General features: G+C 56.2%; 1 protein-coding gene across 1 annotated transcript; it reads left to right on the top strand.

Annotated features, from left to right (window-relative positions):
• Positions 1–747: 747 nt before the first annotated feature.
• Positions 748–4993, top strand: EN1 (engrailed homeobox 1). Its single transcript, XM_047082504.1, has 2 exons — positions 748–1615; positions 4677–4993. The coding sequence occupies exons 1-2, from the start codon at positions 748–750 to the stop codon at positions 4991–4993; spliced, it is 1185 nt and encodes a 394-aa protein (XP_046938460.1).
• Positions 4994–18979: the final 13986 nt, after the last annotated feature.

The following is an 18979-nucleotide window of genomic DNA, read 5'->3' as shown; positions in this document are numbered from 1 at the left end:
GTCAGCGCGAACCCTGGCTCGCCATTGGCCCCGCACACGTGCGGCCTGACTCACGTGCTTCCGGTTTGAAGGCAAAAAGTGTGCCTGGGTGATTTTTTTTTTAAGCGAGAGAGTTTGTGCAAAGATCCGAGCTGTCAGAGATTTGAGAGAAAAAAAAAAAAAAAAAAAAAAGGCAGCCCCGGCGCTGGCGGAGACGCGCTCTCGCTGCAAAAAAAGCAAAGGCGATTAAAGGCGCTGCCAGCCTCGCGCTCTGGGCACAGCTGAGCGTGACACTCGGGGAAGTCAAACCCCTCACTCCTGCCTAGGAAGATGGCTAGACTTTAAAGACTATTTTTTCCCTTTAAGAAAAAAAAAATTTCTTGGAGCTTTTTTCTTTTTTCTTGCTTTCTTTTTTCTTTTTTCTTTTTTTTTTTTCCTTTTCCTTTTTGGCCGTGGCTTACTCCCCATTTAAAACAAATCATTGAATCTGGTTGCAGAAAGAAAAAAAGAAATAGCCAAGTGTCTCCATATCTGGATGTCTACAAATTAGAGAGAGGGAGAGACAGCGAGATCTATCTGCTCGATAAGAGCGAGCGATCCAGGCCAGGCGCCTGGGCTTTTTTTCCTGCACCCGCCCCGTGCCTTCGCTGGGGCTTCGCCGGCCTCCTTCCTTCGCGCACCCCCACGGGCCGCTGGCAAAGTGGGGTGGGGAGCGAGGCGGGGGGGGCGGGGGCCGGCGCGGCGGCCGGGGCGGCGGGGCGGCCGAGCATGGAAGAACAGCAGCCGGAACCTAAAAGTCAGCGCGACTCGGGCCTCGGCGCGGCGGCGGTGGCGGCGGCCCCGGGCAGCCTGAGCCTGAGCCTGAGCCCCGGCGCCAGCGGCAGCAGCGGCAGCGATGGAGACAGCGTGCCGGTGTCCCCGCAGCCCGCGCCCCCCTCGCCGCCCGCGGCGCCCTGCCTGCCGCCCCTGGCCCACCACCCGCACCTCCCCCCGCACCCCCCGCCCCCGCCGCCGCCGCCGCCGCAGCATCTCGCGGCGCCTGCTCACCAGCCGCAGCCCGCGGCCCAGCTGCACCGCACCACCAACTTTTTCATCGACAACATCCTGAGGCCGGACTTCGGCTGCAAAAAAGAGCAGCCGCCGCCGCAGCTCCTGGTGGCGGCGGCGGCCGGAGGAGGCGCAGGAGGAGGCCGGGTCGAGCGTGACCGAGGCCAGACCGGCGCAGGTAGAGACCCTGTCCACCCGCTGGGCACGCGGGCGCCAGGCGCCGCCTCGCTCCTGTGCGCCCCGGACGTGAACTGTGGCCCACCCGACGGCTCTCCGCCAGCCGCCGGCGGCGGTGCGGGTGCGTCCAAAGCCGGGAACCCCGCGGCGGCGGCGGCGGCGGCGGCAGCCGTGGCAGCGGCGGCGGCGGCAGCGGCGGCCAAGCCTTCGGACAGCGGCGGCGGCGGCGGCAGTGGAGGCGGCGTGGGGAGCCCTGGTGCGCCGGGTGCCAAGTACCCGGAGCACGGCAACCCCGCCATCCTGCTTATGGGCTCAGCCAACGGCGGGCCCGTGGTCAAAACTGACTCGCAGCAGCCCCTCGTTTGGCCGGCCTGGGTGTACTGCACGCGTTACTCGGATCGTCCGTCCTCCGGTGAGTACCCAACCCCGGCTGCGCCTTGTCCCGAGAACTCTCAGCCGCCACCGTGCCGGGGGGAGCAAACTCGGCCTCCGGCGCTCTCTCCTCTCACGCCTGCTTCCTCCTCCTCACCCCCGTCCCAGTCCCAGCCGGGTGTGCCCCCAGTCCAGCGCTCCTGGCCTCTGCGGCCACCACTGGAGAGGCTACAGCTCCTGGCACGAGAAGCTCGATCCTTTGGTTTTGAAGTCCGAGCCCCTGGGGCCTTCTTTGTGTTTTACCTTTATTATTCTTAGGAAAGACACAGTCAGTCATTGATTTTCTTCCAGGGAGAGAGATGTTTAGAGCCGGCGGGAAGGTGGGCCTAGTGATCTGGGTCTGAAATCCCGCCAGCCAGGTCCGGAGGAGGCCGAAATCCAGCAAGGCTCTGATCAGAGAAATCATCGCCTTGTGTTCTTACACACGCAAACACCATCTCTATATTTTCTGGGGAGAGTTTCTTTACATCGAGATAGATTTGAGGACACACAGAAAGAGAGAGAAAAGCCTCTGATCGCTGTCTCTTCTTCCCCAGGCCGGGTAGGGAAGAGAGTCTGACCCGGGTGGGTAGAATCCAGGGAAAGACGGTTGCCAAAACGGTCCGTGCCGAGAGCCCGTGGCTCCTGGTTCTCTAGTGCTCACAGACAGTGGGACAGGAGAGGAGACCGGTCAGGCTCGGGCCAGGCCGCGGGGGCACAGGACATGATTGACAGCCTCCTGGGCAGCTTCTCCGTGCCACGGGCTCGGACATCTTCCCGACTCTGCCCCTTCCTTCTTCCACTCCTTTCTTCCCTGTATCTGCCAGTTAGCAGATTTCCACCAGCCGTAGGTTGGTTTCCTTCGGCCCTTTTTCCGCCTGTCCCTTGCGCTAGGAGAACCCGAGGCCGAGGAGACCCGTGCTGGGACAACCCAAGGCCCCGGGAGAGGAGGCTGGGGCCTGCCCGCCTCCCGGGACGGCAGCACCAGGGAGGCGGGTGGGCACTGCGAGGAGGGCAGCAGGGGTTCTGGCCTACAATTGGCGTTCCGGGCACCCGGTCCGGCAGGAGGCCGGGCACAGCGTAGCCGTGCGCCGCTCTACTCCGGCTGGTGTCTAGCCTCCCCCACGGTTGCCGGCCGGGCGCGGATCGATGCGCGCTATCAGCCCCCGCCATCTCGAGCCCCGTTATTGACACGTCGGACTCCCTGAACCTCCGAAAAGCTGCTTTGATTGACTCGCCTGATGGATAGAGTGATTGAGCTGTCAGGCTGTGCGGCTCAGGCTGGCCAGGAGGCTACGATTTTATTACAAGTGTCCGTGCCTCTGCACACACGTACACAACAGCACTCTTAACAACGTCCCGGACGCACAACGCGCAGCGGGGCCTTTCTGGAGATGTGCACATTTCCTGGGCAATCTCTCTACCCGCTCAGCTAATTACTAATCCAAACTGAGGCCGTCCTCCCTCCCCACCCTACCTCTTAGTCCTCTCTGCACAGAGCTTGGGAGTGGGCCTTGCCTTTGTTCTTGGCCGCTTTCCTTCTTACGGGCCTGGGGAGGCAGGGTACTGGCTCCTCCTGCATGGGCAGTTCAGGGAGATGAACCTCAACCCAGACCTGAGTCGCTGCAGTTAGCCAGGCCTGGACTCTTTTGTCATAGGACAGCTGGTGACCCCAGGCGCTGGCCTGCCCCAGGAGCCAGCAGCCCAGCTTGCCCCTCTGTTGCTAGGTTTGGAGACTCCGGTGAAGACCATTCTTTCCAGACAGTTTCAGATATTAAAAGGCCCAACAGGGACTTAACTTGGCTTAGTAAGCTCCCATAATCAGGACAGGGCCCACCAAGTAAGTGCCTGAAGACTGGGTGTGAGGTTGATAGACTGAGGTGCAGGCTTTAAAGGCTGCCTCCTCTTTCCCCCTCCTCTCTCAGGGCTGGGCTCCATAGCAGCTCTCTTCCCAGACCAGATTTTGGGAGAGATTTCACCTTCTTGGGGGGGGGGGAGGTTTGCTGGGGCCTCTTCCCATATTCGTCGTAGGGGCGAAGCACAAAATTCTGGCAGTATTCTCCCTCTGTCTCTGTCCCTCTGCCCATATTTTGCTCATGGATGGGGTCAAGAGGGATGTAGTCTCTTTGCAAATGTCTTAAGATGGGCAGGGAAAGCATATCTGGTCTGTTTTTGTTAATCCAGGATTTTTCAATCCTGAAACTGTAGCTTATGTGTTCAAAAGAGAGAGCCCGGTGGAGGAGTGGGGAGGGTTCTCGCTTTCTCACTGGCACCATCCAAGGGGCAAAGCGGAGAACCCTGGGGGCCAGGGCCATGTGGGCAAGACATGCAACCGGGTGAATGCCTTTTCCCTCTCTTCAGAGAACGGGGTGGTCAGTGTCTCCCTGGGATTCTAGAAAGGGCTTCCGTTAGGCCAAAGAGAAAGGAGACGTGGAGAGAACATACACCAAAGACTTTGGATCTAGGCAAGCCCCTCCAAGTCCCCTTCTTATCCCCTTATTTTCTGGGGTCAATAGCCACAAGCAGATGGGGTCTTATTGTCCGTGCTGGGTGTAGGTGGCTCCTTGAGGAGGAAGGGAGGATTAGTTTGCAGGCTGGCAATTCCCTCAGGGCAGTCCTGCCCTAGTGTCTTCACTGGTCCAGTCTTGAGACTCTTTTTATTCCAGGGCTGTGAAGACAGCAGGCCCCTGACCTCCCAAGTCTGGGATCCACCAGATCCAAATGTGTCTCCATCTTGGATTATGGGATTTAAGCCTGGCACGCGGCTCTCTGGTTCCGAATTCGGGTGTGGGGTGTACAGACAACCTCGGCCAGTTTTCCTCCGCGGCCCGTCTGGCGCCCCCCAGAAGGGAACTCGGCGACCCCAGCAGCCAGGCGATGGATTGATCTAGGGGCTAGCCGGCGGGAGGGAGCCGGGGGCGCCGCAGGGCCTCCGCAAACGCCCCGGAAGCGCAGGGCGCGATCCCCGCTCGGCCCAGCAATTCTCACGGCTTCCTCTGCCCTCTACCCCCTCCCCTCTGCCCTCCGTCCCCACCCCCACCCGGCCCTCTCCGCCGCTGCAGGTCCGCGCACCAGGAAGCTGAAGAAGAAGAAGAACGAGAAGGAGGACAAGCGGCCGCGGACGGCGTTCACGGCCGAGCAGCTGCAGAGACTCAAGGCGGAGTTCCAGGCGAACCGCTACATCACGGAGCAGCGGCGGCAGACCCTGGCCCAGGAGCTCAGCCTCAACGAGTCCCAGATCAAGATCTGGTTCCAGAACAAGCGCGCCAAGATCAAGAAAGCCACAGGCATCAAGAACGGCCTGGCGCTGCACCTCATGGCGCAGGGACTGTACAACCACTCCACCACCACGGTCCAGGACAAAGACGAGAGCGAGTAGCCGCCGCCGGCTGGGGCCGCGCGGTCCGGCCGCCGCGCCCGCGCCCCCTCCTGGCACCGCCACCGCCACCGCCACCGCCACCGCCGCCTCGCCGGCCCCACGCCGGGGGAGAAAGAATCCGCGCACAGGAGGGAGGGAGCAACAGGGAAGAGAGAGAGAGAGAGAGAGAGACAGAGAGAGTTTCTCAGAATGGAGAGTCACGTTTGAACGAAACATTTTTAAAAAGGGAGAAAGACTCGGACAGGTGCTATCGAAAAATAAGATCTATTCTCTATTCACGGTGTAAGGGGCGAAACTGCGAACTCCTTAAAGCTCTATCTAGCCAAACCGCTTACGACCTTGTATATATTTAATTTCAGGTAAGGAAAAGAAATATGTGTAGCGATCTCTATTTGCTGGACTTTTTATTAATCTCCTTTATTATTATTGTTATAATTATTATAATTATTATAATTATTTTATCCCCCACCTCCGCCTCGCTGCCCCCGGCCCAGTTTCGTTTTCGTTGCCTTTTTTCTTTTGAATGTTGTTGCTTCTCCGGTGCCTCCCGCCCCGCATCGCTGGCCCTCGTTTCTCTGGGACTTTTCTTTGTGTGCGTGAGAGTGTGTTTCCTCGCGTGTCTGCCCTTCGCCTCTCCCCCCCCACCTCCCAAGCCCCATCTGTCGGTCTGTCTGTCCTGCTCCCCTTTCGTTTTCCGGAGACTCGTTGAGAAATACGACCCCACAGACTGCGAGACTGAACCGCCGCTACAAGCCAAAGATTTTATTATGTTCAGAAACCTGTAGTCTGAAATAAAGTGTTCACTGTGCTCACGAGCCGCTGGCGGCCCTCCTCCTTGCGGGTTCGGGAAGGGCGCGGGCGCAGGGCTCCCGCGCGCACCGCGCACACACCGGCCGGCCGGCCTTCCCACCAGCGCGCAACGAATCCCGGGGGCCAGACGAGCGCGCGGTGGTAGAGGCGGCCCAGATCCGGGCGGATCCGGGTCTAAGAGGGTCTGGAGGGTCTGGAGGCCCACGCCTGGTCTCCAATGGCGTCCAAGGGAGTCAGAAAGGCGAAACCTCAGTCCTGACTCCGGAAACACTGCTGGGGCTGTCGGGCCGCTCCCGGTGCGGGGCCAGGACCAACCTGGCTTTGGCCTCCTCTTGTTCGACCTGCTCCGCTCCTCGCTCTGGCCTGCACCTTGCCCTTTTCTTCCCTCCCGTCCCCCTCCCAGCCTGGTGCGGGCTTTGCTTGACGTTTTTCCCTCCGGAAGCAGAAGGCCTTCCCAAGGCGGGGCAGAGGTGAGGGGCTGCCTCCAGCTAAGCTGCCCACCAGGGCCAACGGCTCTTCGGCCTGGCCCCTGGGCCTAGCCTCTCCTCCGCCTGGTCTTCACCGCTCTTAGTTCAGAGAAGCGATTCTGTAGGCGAAGCGGCGGGGCCAGGGCGGCACAAGGAGCCTCTCCGGGCCGGATCTCACGGTCTCGTATAGCCCAGGGAGAAGAGGCCCGGATCCTGGGACGCTATGCAAAGCAGCAGCACATTGCTGCTGGGATCACTTTGAGCCATCTCCCAAGTGGGCACAAGCCTGCCTCATCCAAACCCCAAACCTAAGCGGGGTCACTCTCAGAATGCCAACAAAGGCTTGCTTCCTGACTGAGGGGGGCGCAGACACAAGCCTCCAGGACTCTTAGGACACGTGGACGTCCCAGAGGGAAATGTCTGCACTCTTGCCCCTTCCCCCTGGGGCCTATCCTCCTGGGCAGGCACTGGGCCCCCTATATTCAGGGACTAGGGGGAGGAACCAGAGGCCCCTCCTCAAGAGGTATCATCTTTTTGTCCAGGATTTGTGTTTTTAATGATAAATTCTCCTTTCCTCCTCCTTCCTGTCTTCTGAAATATGCGTGCATGTACCTGTGTGTGGCTAGATGTGTAGGTGTCCTGGCGAACTTGTGTGCGTACGTGATCGTGTGCAAACACAGGTGCATATAGGTACCTACCTGGTCTTGTGTGTCCCTGCATGTGTGACTATTGTGCTCGCTGAGTGTTCGTTGCTCTGTAATTGGATGCACACTTGGATGTTTGTGAGCTCATGGCGTGTGTTCGTGTGGTCGTTTGTGTTTGCACACCAGAATGCTTGCAGGTATGTTTACGGGGCTTAGGTCTGCATGGGAACTCTGTTTCTGTGTTCTTCCCTTGGGTTTCTTTCCTGTTGTTTTTGTAGGATTGATTTTGTGAGAAGTGAGAGTGGCGTCATTCTGCCTTTTTCCTTGAAAATCTTCCCGCTGATTTGGGCCTCTATCTGGGGAGGTGACAGTGCTGAGCCGGCTCCGAGTCATTGAAAATCTTCCCGCTGATTTGGGCCTCTATCTGGGGAGGTGACAGTGCTGAGCCGGCTCCGAGTCATTGCTCGAGGGTTTGGGGGCTTGAGGTTCAGTGGCCTGGAGTTGGAGAGTAGGTGTGGTATTGCCATGGACTCCCAACTTTGTTGCAGTAAATCTTTTTCCTCTTACCCCCTTCACGCCTTCTTGGGGTGTGGAGACTCATCTCTGCACATACTGGGTGCTCAGTCAATCCTTGAGTGAAGAATTCGAAGCAGAGGCCTGGGCCCTTCCCTGGGGTGGCCCAGATGCATGGTTTTATGGGGGTTGGAGGTACATCCTTTGCCTTCCTTGGTGGGGAAGGGGGCCTGGGATCTTCAAACTTTCCAAGGCTTCAGGTTAGAGGGTCAGAGACTTGGAGCCCACGGTCCTCCCCCTCTCCTCCAGGTAGCTCAGAACATCTAGCCACATCCAGAAGTGGTGTTGGGGGCGCCCTGCTCTGTCGAGAACCTTCTCCTTCGAGTGCCTGGAAACGAGGCTACCCTTTCTGCATCCTTCTTCATGGTGGCCCTGGGGGTCCCGAGGCCACTTCAAGACCACCAGATCTAGCGGCTGGGGTAGAGGCCAATGCAAGCAACAACTCCAGAAACGATCCTATTCCTTAAGGCTCCATTTCGGCACTCTCAGGAGGTCAAAGTTAAGAGCTCTTCCCCTTAACCTTGGGGGAGAGGGAGGAGGTGGTTACCCCTCCCCAGGATTGTATTAGTGAAGTCTATGGATGTGTCATTATTATGTAATTTGATTTCTTGCCCATATCTCCTTTTATCTCCCAACCATTATGGGCAAAGATAATTTTCTTTGTCCGGTGGAGGAAACTGAAGCTCGGAGAATTTAAATATTTGTTCCGTGCCTTGTCCGTGGCTGTGTGTCTTCTTCTGTGTCATATCTACTCTTAGCACCTGACTTTACCTCGGGAACCTGGCCAAGGCCCTGACCTTCCCACCTTCTTGCCTTCCTCCGTCCTCATTTTCCTTTCTTCCTGATTGGGGCTGAGGAGAGAGGAAGAGGACTTTGGTCAGTTCTCTTTCTTGTTCCCCCTCTAAAAAAAGAAAGTAATAATAATCATAAACAGGCATTGATTTCTCTGATTTATGGGGCTGGCTTTAGTGAGCCGCCTGTGTATTAAAGTCTGAGGTTGCATCGAAATAAATACTGGCGTGTGCTATCCCAACTTCCTCATTTTCTACCTTTTTTTTTTAAAAAAAAATGAGCGGATTGAACCATAAACTTAAATCTTCCTCAGCCCAGAAGGAAATACACACTAGCCGAGTCTAAACAGTATTGATCCCCGGCTCTTTCTGGGGGCAAAGGTCTCTGTTTTCTTGCTCAAAAGTCTTGTTCCTTCAGTAGGGTCAGGGGGAGGCTGTGGATGGAGGAGGGGATATTTGGGTGTGGGGGGCTGCCTTGTGTGTCTGGGCAAGCTTATATGTTTGTGGGTTGTCCTGTGTGTGGTGGGGTATTGGTACGGGACAGTATTGGGTAGTTGTGCCTCAGCTTGGGAGATGGAAGTGTGTGTTTTGGGTATATGGATGCCAGTAGTGACTGGTGTTTGTGAGTGTGTGCATGTGTGCCCAGCTCTCTGGCTTCCTAGGCTGGGTTTCCCAGGGCACAGAGAAGGAGTGGTCTGCTAGCCTGCCCCCCTACCTGGCCCCCACAGCCCTGTGACCTATGACAGCACTTCCAGAGGTATTATCACCAGGGAGGTCACTGTGTCCTAGTCTCTCCCCATCCCAACTTGCTGCCACCCCCCCCCATCCAATGCCCTCAGTAAAAAGCCTGGTTGCAGGGGCAGGGGTGAGGCTTGGCTGGCTCCTGGAGGCCAGAGGCCAAGGCCACGGTTGGAGAGGCCCTGTTCAAATTCCTTGTCCTGTGTCCAGGTGTCCACTGCGGTTCTCAGGTGTGCTCCTCAGTCCCTCCAGGGCTTAGCCTAGATTTTCTTTTTTGTGTTGGAGAAAACCCATTCCTCTGGCAAAAAAAACTGCCTTCCGGTGTGCACCAACGTGCGCAGGGGGTGGGAGGGGCAGGGCAGGGCAGTGGGCAGCAGCCCTCCCTTAGCTTTGCCTCACCTCTCCATGGGGAGGTGGCCGTGTGTGTCCTCCTCTCCCCACCCCCACCAGCGAACTCGTTCTTCTCTCACTTTGAACTCAGGTGAGAGGGTTACACTCCTGTGGCAACTTGTGGAGAGGGACAGGGCTGGGGACCCTGCCAACCCCCACTCCTCCCCCAAATGCTTTAGGCCAGTCTTTTAATGAAGTCCCGTTGTTGGAGGGGGTCCTCAGGGATTCTTGAATAAAAAGGTTGCATTGCACAGGCAAGGGTGGGGTGGTTGGGGAAGTTGGGGGTTGGGGGAGCGTGGAGGAGGGGTGGGGGAAGTTCTGAGAGAGTAAGTACCTCTTTCAAAAGCAAGGGAGAGGAAACCGGCCCCTGCCCACCCCCCCCAGCTTTCCCCTGAGTCCAGTGTTCTTCCCCGTGTGCCACTGAGTGGGCAGTGTTGAAGCACAGATAGCCGCTCTGCATGCATGCACACGCTTCTGCACACAAAAGAGCAGGTGCATACATTCATCTATGCCTATATATGCGCATGTGTGTAAAATATGTGCACATATACCAAAAAAATGTTAAATGGGCTGAGCTATAGAGGTGTGTTCCCCACAAGCACAGGGACGTTGCCTGTGTAGAAGCTTCTGGCACACATTCACGCATGGTCCAGGAGTACACATAGCGGTGTGCAATACATATCTGCATGCCCCAGCTCTTGGGCTTCCCGTCTAGCCTGTACAGGGACAGGGCGTTGTTTCCAAGCCTGGGACGTACCTGCTTGCCCCTTCCGTGGAGGCCCCCAGGAAGAACTGGGGTGGAGGTGGGTGGGTTGGTTGGGTGGGGGCCAGGAAGACTGGAGTCAGGGCAGCCAGGGGAGTGGTGGGGTGGCCCCTTCTCTTACCCAGGAGGCTGCTGGGTCCGGGTGGCTCTGGGCCCAGACACAAGGCACACTTAGTACAACTCTCTCCATCCTTACGATGTCCCCTGCACCTTCCCAGGTGCATCTCCTGGGGGAATGGCCGGCCGCAGGCAGGGAGGTTTCGAAAAGCAGATTTTTCAGAGAGCTTGGTAAGTCCTGGGCCATATTTGCCCCTTGAATTTCCTTCTAAATGCAGCCTTTCCCCCGCTGAGGTGTCACTCTGGAGATGGGACTCTGGAATTCTCTCCACAGATGTGGGAGTGGGTTGCTTTGGGGACATTTGGGGAGATTTCAGCCTCAGTAATGGAAGACTCCGGGTATAGGTGAGTCTGTAAAAAGCATGATTTACTGTGGGTGTATAGGTACGCACATCATACCCTGAACCGAGAACTGGGATCTTTCACTCTAGAATGGGCTGTTGGCAGCGGGAATGATGTGGGATGGAGTGGTGGAGTGGGAAGAGGCAGTAGGAGTGTTGTGTAGAGGGAGGTGATGGGCACCAACATCCCCCTCCTCGACTCTGCTGGGGGAGGGGGTAAAACTCAAGAAAGCTTTAGGGGACTAACAGCCACCAGCGGATTCCTCCCTGCTCCCCCCCCCCCCCCCCCCGCCCAAGCACACCATTGGGTGTTTGGAAGCTTCCTCAGGGTGCACTCATCCTTCTAGAGGTCTGAAGACGTGTCCAGCAGGCGCCAGAGGGACATAGTTTCAAGCGCAGAGGGGTGGGAGACCCCTGGGGGGCAAGACGGAAGGAGTCGCAGGAAGAGAGGGGCCCACGAATATTTAAAATTTGGCCACAAGCGCTGCGAGAGTGGGCTAGAGCCCTGACGGAGGCCAACGAACTCCGCAGAAAGACCCACAGTTCTGCCATCTGATAAAGCCCACACAACGGGAAACTTGACCACAAACCTCTGCTGCTGCTTGGCGGCCTCCAGGGGGCTGGGGAGAAGCAACCTGTAATAGTTGCAATGTCGTCCAAGCTGAAGGTAATGTATGTGCTGAAGAAGACAAAGCAAGTCCCAGAAACCACCTCAGCGGAGCTCACCCTGTCCTCCTCTCCCCTTCACTTCCACCAGCGGGACTTGTCCATTGGACAGGATGAAGGCAATTCAGAAGACACTTCCAGAAGTTTGAAATGGATAATAACATAAGCATAATTTACTTGCCAGCGCACACTGCTAGCTATTTGGCATAATTTACTTAATTCAGCCGCACGCACTTCTTTGAGTGGGATGTTACCATCCCCATTTTACAGATGAGAAAAGTGAGGTCCAGGGTCGTCTTGCCACAGTCACACCAAACCACATTAAAACTTACACTGTAATAATGCATCGTAAACTGCCAGGCTGACTCGCCTTGGCAACAGGCTCAGTATCAAGTCTCCAGCATACAGAGAGCTTGGCACATGGTAGGGAGAGGCGCAGACTTGGGTTCAGGGCTAGTCTCTGTCTTTTGGACTCTCAAGAAGGAGTGGCTCTCAGCCCCCACCCCCGACCCTGTACTTCCCCTCAAGTTAGTCAAGTCAGGGCTGAATTCCTGCTCTCACACCGCACTCCACCCGGGTCTCAGATGGAGTTCCTGGGGGTTCCGTCTTTTCCCCATTCAGAGGGCCCCCGCCCTCCACAATCAGCGGAGTCTGCTTCCCTCCTTCCTCTCCCACCTGCGCCCAGGCTGGTGGGCGGAAGCGTCCCGCCCCAGCCGGGCGACTCCGACTTTGTCCTTGTCCCAGCCCGGCCCGGCGGCCAGCGCCCTGCCCAGAGGACACTTCGCAGATGCACTTCCGGTCAGCGCGACCCAGGCCGCAGGCCCCGACCGCCCCGAGCACCCTCTGTCGAGTGGCGTGTTGGAGACGGGGAACGCCTCTGGGGCTCGCGATCCCTCCGGGCACCGCGAAACCCCATTTCTGTCTCCCAGCTCGTGCCCTGGCTCGTGCCTCTCCGCTCGTTGGGGACGCCAAGAGAAGGGCCACTCCGGCCCGGTCCTCGCGCCCGACCTCCTAGCAGGCGACAGGGACTCGCGCTCAGGCCGCATCTCTCCCCCGCCCCCGCCCCCGGGTTCTCCCAAGTGACTGTTCTTTGTGCAGTTTCGATTTGCGTCTAGGCCGGGTTCGCGTTTCTTTCTGTCATTTTCTATGGGCTTCCCAGCCCCCGACTGCCTCCACGTCCTCTGCTCCAAGCTTTCCGTTTTCTGCTGCGGAGGCCAAACTCCTGCGGCCAATCTCTCCGGCCGCTCGGACTCGGCCTCCGCTGCGGGTGTGCCCGGGGTTCCTTGGGCTCCCCGCCTTCCGCCTCTCCTCTCCCCGGGGCCCAGCTCCCAAGTTTGCTCCCCGCTGCTTCTAGGGAGGCTGGCCGCGTCCCGACCTTCCTGCCCGCCCCCTTCCCCAGGCCGGCGCAGGGGACCAGCGCTGACCTTGGAGGCGGCCAGGCTGCCCCTCAGGGTTCTCCGGTCATCCCTGCCCCTCCTTGACTCGATGGCTCCCGAGTCGTGGCCGCTGGTGGCAGGGGGGGGGGGCGGGGGCGGCGCCCTTCCCCTGGCAGTAACGCGCAGCGGCTTGCAATCTTGGCTGCACACGCCGTGGCTCCGAGCGGCCCCGGCCTGGGGTCAAACCAGGAAGGAGGAGGGGTGGACCTCAAGGCTGGGAGATCCGACTTTATTTATGTTGCTTCAACTTGTCCTGAACGGTTAGACGAGGAGCGCTTGCGCGCACACACACCACGGGGAGTCCAAGCCCTCGCTGGCTCGACCCGCCGGCTCAGCGCCCTGCGCGCCCTTGGCCCGCCCGAAGGCCCTGGCGTCAGAGGGCTCGGCGGCGGCCTCCTCCGTGCGTGGTTGGGGAGGACCTGGCCCCAGAAGGGCCACCAGCTGAATTTTCCCGGACTAGGTGAGCGCCCTCCGAAATCCCCCATGCGGGATCCATTTTTGGGCAGAGAAAAAGTTGCAGTAGCAGCCCAGTCCCGGGCTGCCTCCTCCGTCAACAAAGCGAGCACCTTCAGGGCTCAGACATTTGCCCACCTTCCCTCTCCTTTTCTGGGAGAATTTGGCCAAGTCGCTTGCCTATGCACAGCTGTGGTTTCCCGCTCGGGTTCACTGTTTACTTGGAATTTCTTTAAAACCAGCGGCGCCAAATTGCCCTCGCTCTGCGTCTTCTCTGGGCGGCGTCCGCCCAGGCCTCGCTGGAGCTTCCAGAAGGGCGAGGCCGGGCGATGAGGGCGCGAGACAGGCCTCGGCCTAGCTGGGAAGCATCCTTCGATCCGATCCTTCGCTCGATTTCCCACCTCTGCTCCCAGCTGCCGACGGAGCTCAGGCTTTCACCTCTGGCCTCCTCACTTTGGGCTCCTTCCCGGTGCTGTGTCCTCATTAGGCGGAAGCCATGGCGACTGGGGATGTAGACCCCAGAGAGAACGGCTGGACTCAGTTCCCCTATCACCAGGCCTTGCGTTCTTTATCTGTTGTCTAAAATGCCTTCGCAGGGCCGATTTCACTGGCGGTTCATGTCTAGTGCTGGTTGGTTTGCCAATGGCAAGGAAGTGAGGCGCCCGGGGTCCTGGGGGAGTGTTGAGGGAGGGGGGAGATTGGAGTATACGGTCTCCCAAGGGAGGTCACTTGTATTCAGCTAAAGTAAACAAAGTTCCCCAAGGGGAATAAAACTTTTGGGGCCCTCCCACCCAGCAGGACCTGGGAGTACCGGGGTCGGGAAAGGAGGTACTGTGTTCTGGGCACCCCGGCATGCAAACTTTGGCCCCAAACAGAAGCAGCCACCAAGTGAAAGTAACCAGAGAGGCACCACCACGGCTGACGGCTGACGTTCCTGCGAGAAGTGCCAGGGAAGAAGACACCGCTGCTCCCAGTGGTGGCCCAAGGCAAAGCGGAGGTCTCCATCGAATCTGCTCATTTGCCTTTCTCAGGGAGGATGAGGCTGGATCCCTTCCTCCCTAGGCTCCCGCACCCCCTCAGTCACCCCAGGTACCTTTGTTGGTATCGCTGCCTTCCTCCTAGGAGAGCTGCCCCCGTTTGGATTTGGCCCACCAATCCCAGCAATTCCAGACCGGGCAGGCCGGGGCTCGGCCCTCCCTCCAGCTTCCCCAGGTGGGGTGGGGAACCCCCTTCTCCCCTCGAGACCCTCCAGAGCCAGAGTGTTGATGATCATTACTTTAAATTAAAAGTCCCTTTTTTTCCTTTCCGTCTAAGCCCCAACTTAGTTTCAGAGAATGAAGCGTGAAAGCTCTTTTATGGAGATTACCGATGCTTCATTTATTCCCGCAAATGGCAAACACGGCCCGGGAAAAACCGAGCGAGCGAGCTCCTTGTCTCGGATCCTCAGCCGTCTCCGTGTTCACAAGCTCACTTGGCTGTGGGATCCTCAGCCGTCTCCGTGTTCACAAGCTCACTTGGCTGTGAGACGCGTCGGGGAAAGCGCCTGCAGTGGGCTTACCTGGGGAAGGGAAGAGCTGCTTTGCTGGGGCCCGCTGGCTGCGTGGGATAGAGACCTGGCCACAACCCCTTGACTTGAGAGCTGATTTGGGACCAGGGGAAGCCGGGGTGGGGAGTCCAGGGTGTTATCCCTGAAGACCTGTGAGGAATTGAATCTATGCCCCAGCAGTAGATGCTGGTCACCCTCGCTACTGCATTTCCCCGTCATTTCCTATTGACAGTGGAATTTGGGGGCGCACTGCAGGAGAGAACCGGGAGACCCTTGGGCCACTTCCTGGCCCCATTCACATTCACATTTCAGCCTTACACCAGCCTTTGTGACCTTCTCCATGCTTGGTCAAGTGGCTCTGTCCATCGTGACGGCTCTCTGCCCACGGGTTTATTTTGGTACATATGCACAGCCCCAGAGGGCAAGTCCTTCTGGAAAGGGTGGGTCATTTTAGAAATGGATCCAGAGCTTTTTAACCTTTGATATACAAACCTCACCTGGCGACCTGGTGGTTGTGTCCTCCGTAATCAGGGATCCTTTGGTCATTTCACAATGGACAGTTGGAAGGAATGTATAATGGCCTCCAGGAGAAAAGTGACAGAGGGTCCTTATTCTTTGGAGACAGAGCAGGAAAGTTTGAAGAGGGAAAAGTATAAGCTTCTCCAAGGAGAATTTCCCGAAGTTCAGCCTTAAATTCCTTTGTGACACTGTGTTATTAACTCCAACACAGTGGCGTCTCCACATTCCGGCCATCCCACACTGGGAGCCCCTCTAACACAAAACCTATTGTTTGGGGGGGGTGTGGATAACCGGGAGGGGCCAGCCCCTCTTCCTCTCACCTTACAAGGCTCACAGGTTGCAGGGAGAGCAAAAGCGGGGCTTTTGTTTCAGAGGGGGCCTGTGGTTTTTGTTTGTTTGTTTTTGTTGTTTGTTGTTTTGTTTTGTTTTGTTTTGTTTTCGTTTTTTAAGAAGATAGCCCTTGGAAGTGTGAGAGTGAGATTTGCCCTCTGGTATCAGTGGACCAGGCTGAAAACAATGTAGTTTCCCTTATTATACAGTTAGTGAGTTGTCTCCAGCTTGCAAGGGAGTCAGGCCTATGTAGGTGCCTTTTCTGCCCTTGATAGAGGATGATACACCACAGAGGTCCTCAGTGGCGAAGAGGGGCAGTTGGAAATGGATTTTGAGAGTCAGGTCACCCCACAGAGCCTGGGAGCTTCTGCTGATGCAGTGAAGGAAAGTGGGGCTCCCTGGGTGGGGCAGGAGGGGGGGGTGCCACTTGAAGTATATGTGAACGCACAGCACTGAGTCGGGAAAGGAGGAAAGTGGGCTTGAGGCTTGCATGAACAGTTGCCAACTTTCATTAATTACTCAGTCACTTCAATGCGAAAGCAAATACCAAAATGCTCTGCTGCCTGCCCATTCTGGATTAATGGCCTGCAAAATTAGATGAGGAGGGGGCCAAAGAGAGAGTTGAGGTGTTGAGGGGGTATTCAAACCTTCTTTCAAATCTAGAGGGCTTTTTGGGTTGTTTTGGTTTCCCCCCTGCCCACCTCCCCCTACCCCCCCCCCCCCACCGCCCCAGAAAATGCCCGAGGTGGTGGTCAGTAAACTGAAAACTTAAAACACGAGGTATTCCTTAGTGAACAGAGGTTGGAGGCTAATGATGACAAACATCAGAAGGAAAACCTTCTGCTGTGTCCTGATCAATTATTCAGTCACTTGGCCTGGCCTAAACTGAGCGTCTGGGGTGCAACAAAGTGGGCACCAGCGGGAAGGATTTCTCACGGTCCAGGTGCCCGTGGTGTGGTGTAGCCCAGATTTTCAGATTAGCCGAATGGGCTCCTGAAGGCTACGCCCAGGTGTTTGGCATAGGTGTTTGGAGCCCATCTCTTAACTTTAGCAACGTTAGAGACAATCCCTCTGGGACCTTTTTTGGTGGGTTAACTTAGCTGAACTTATGATCCGTAGAATAAAAAAACAAAAGTCAGGTTAAGGTGCACCTGGCCTTCGTTTGTTATGTCTGTAGCTTCAGGAAAAGAAAAGATTGCTTCCCTAGTTCAGCCACACAGCATCTGTTGAGGTGAGTGGAATATACCATGGATTTACAGAATTTAGAGGTTAGGTGTGCTTCTCCTTGATACTTCTCCTTGTCCTTGTATTTGCTTTTCGCTGCTATGTGTGCCTGCATTTCGGATGGGTCTTTCTGGGGATGGCGTTGGCACAGAACGATCTCAAGTGTGGCCTTGGGTCTGGAACTGGGCATTTAGGGCTGGGCTGCAGGGTGACACTGAGTGCTGGTTGTCAAGGGAAGTGGCTGAAGCCGGAGGGGCATGAGTGAGATGGCCCCAGGGCTAGTTTCGGTAACATTCAGGAAAATACCTTCTGCACCAGAAGCGCTGCATTTCTGAATGGGCAAAGCGTGGGCAGAAATTTGAAACGTCTTACTGGGGCCATTTTGTGTGTAACAGCTTGCGGTGAGCTCACCATTGCAGGCCTTGTCCTGGAAGTTTACATTCTTGGAATTCTGGTGCTCTTTCTGGGGTTCTTTTAGTCACAGTCTATACACGTAAACTGGTTTGAGTAAAAACGACACGGTGAAATGGGAGTTGGTCGAAGCCAAACAAACAGCAATGTGGCTCTTTAAACTGCTTTCCTCACCTTGCCCAGACCAGACTGTGGATGGAGAGCAGGCCTGTGGCCGGGCTTCCCCCAAAGTGTACCGCGTGCCCCCAACTTCCTGAAGTTTCACAGGGTGTAGGAAGGGGACAGATTGAGGTGGGGGCGGGGGGAGGGACTAGCACTCCAGAACTAATTCCCTTTTGAAATCAAGTGAATTTACCCCTAGCAAATACCTTTCATAAAGTTGGAGGATGTTGAACCCCAGGGGGAGGAGTCAAGAGGGGGCCTTTGAACTGAAAGGTGACTCATGTCTCATTGGTGTTCAGGTTTGGAACTCAAATCCTAGGCCCGTGTGTGTGTGTGTGTGTGTGTGTGTGTGTGTGTGTTTCCTCCGAGAGGTTATGGTACCTACATAGAGGCTGCACTTGAACTGCTACAACTTAAAGGAAAACTTCCTTTTTTCTTCTTATTAATTTCTACAGTTAAAGACCTTTATAAAAGAAAGAGATGGTTCTGTGTATTTTTCCTTGGGAACCCTAGATAGTGTGATGCCAGCCTCTCTGTGGGGCCAAGAATTTAATTTGCACAGAGGTGGGATGCCAATGACCAAACAGTCAGTTCCAGAACCACTGCGGTCAAGACGGAAAGAGCCTCCTCGGATGATCTGCCTCCTTATCTTTGGCATCAGGACAAATGGGTCATCATAGTCTCTGCACTGTTTTTCTAAACTTACTTAGAATCTCATCTCTGGCATTCCAACAGGCAGATGCCAGAGCGAAAAGGGAAGTTTAGGCCACGGTTTGTCCGTCGAATCTGTTGTTGCTTTATTTTCCTGTGTGGGAGGGAGTGGAGAGATTACAGGGGGAGAGGATTTCTGGGCATCTTTCACGGTAGACCTAAGGCTGCTCTTTTTTTAAAAAATGGAGTTTGCCATTTAATAAATAAAACTGCACATGTCAATCTGGGAAATGTGACGTGTATTTGAGTGGATAAAAGATTCATGAGGTACCAAGTCAGGGGACGGGTTGGATGCAGTTTCCTTCCATTTCTAGAGTCACGTTCTGAAGAAGGCAGGTCCCTCCCCACAGGTAACTCCAGGCAGAGGCCTTCATGAGGGGGAGGAGCCAGCCAGACTCATGGGCCGGGGGTCATTTTTGTCCTCCAAATGCCTGTCCTTACCCCCCAGCTGAAGTGGTAGGAAATGCCGACAATGACTTTATGGGGAAAGGAGTGGGGGGGTGCCCTTGAGCTTTGGGCACTCCATTTGGACTGTTTTCTTTCTATCACTCCGTGTGTCTGAATGGTGGGAGCTTTCTCTCTGGAAGAGAATTATTTCTGTGCACAATTGTCCGTCCTGCTCGGAAAGTTATGGCTGCCCTATAAAAGGGGACTGCCGGTCTCCCTTTGTCCTAGGTTGGGAAGGCCTCCTGGTCAATAAATACATATTAATCATGTAAAAGGATTGACATGCAAATAAAGGACACCATTGACAAACCCTGGATGGCAGAGGAGAAGCCCTCTGCAGCTGTGGTCCTGGCCGGAGGAAGTCAGGGCCGCACCAGGCTCTCAGTTGGGTGTTTTCTAGAGGGTTAAACACCCTTTTCCAATAATTATGTGAAAGAGTTAATTGAA

The sequence above is a fragment of the Lynx rufus genome, unplaced genomic scaffold, assembly GCF_022079265.1.
Source record: "Lynx rufus isolate CCGP_SWC_20201006 ecotype Redwood Valley unplaced genomic scaffold, mLynRuf1.p SCAF_2, whole genome shotgun sequence".
NCBI classification, from domain to species: Eukaryota; Metazoa; Chordata; class Mammalia; order Carnivora; family Felidae; genus Lynx; species Lynx rufus.
This window is presented reverse-complemented; position numbering and strand designations above follow the sequence as displayed.

What these genes read in the sequence shown, in the direction of transcription:
- EN1 (XM_047082504.1), top strand. Translation starts at nt 748, where the DNA reads ATGGAAGAACAGCAGCCGGAACCTAAAAGTCAGCGCGACTCGGGCCTC. An exon ending in CTCGGATCGTCCGTCCTCCG is followed by an intron (nt 1,616 to 4,676) that starts GTGAGTACCCAA and finishes CCGCCGCTGCAG; the next exon opens with GTCCGCGCACCAGGAAGCTG.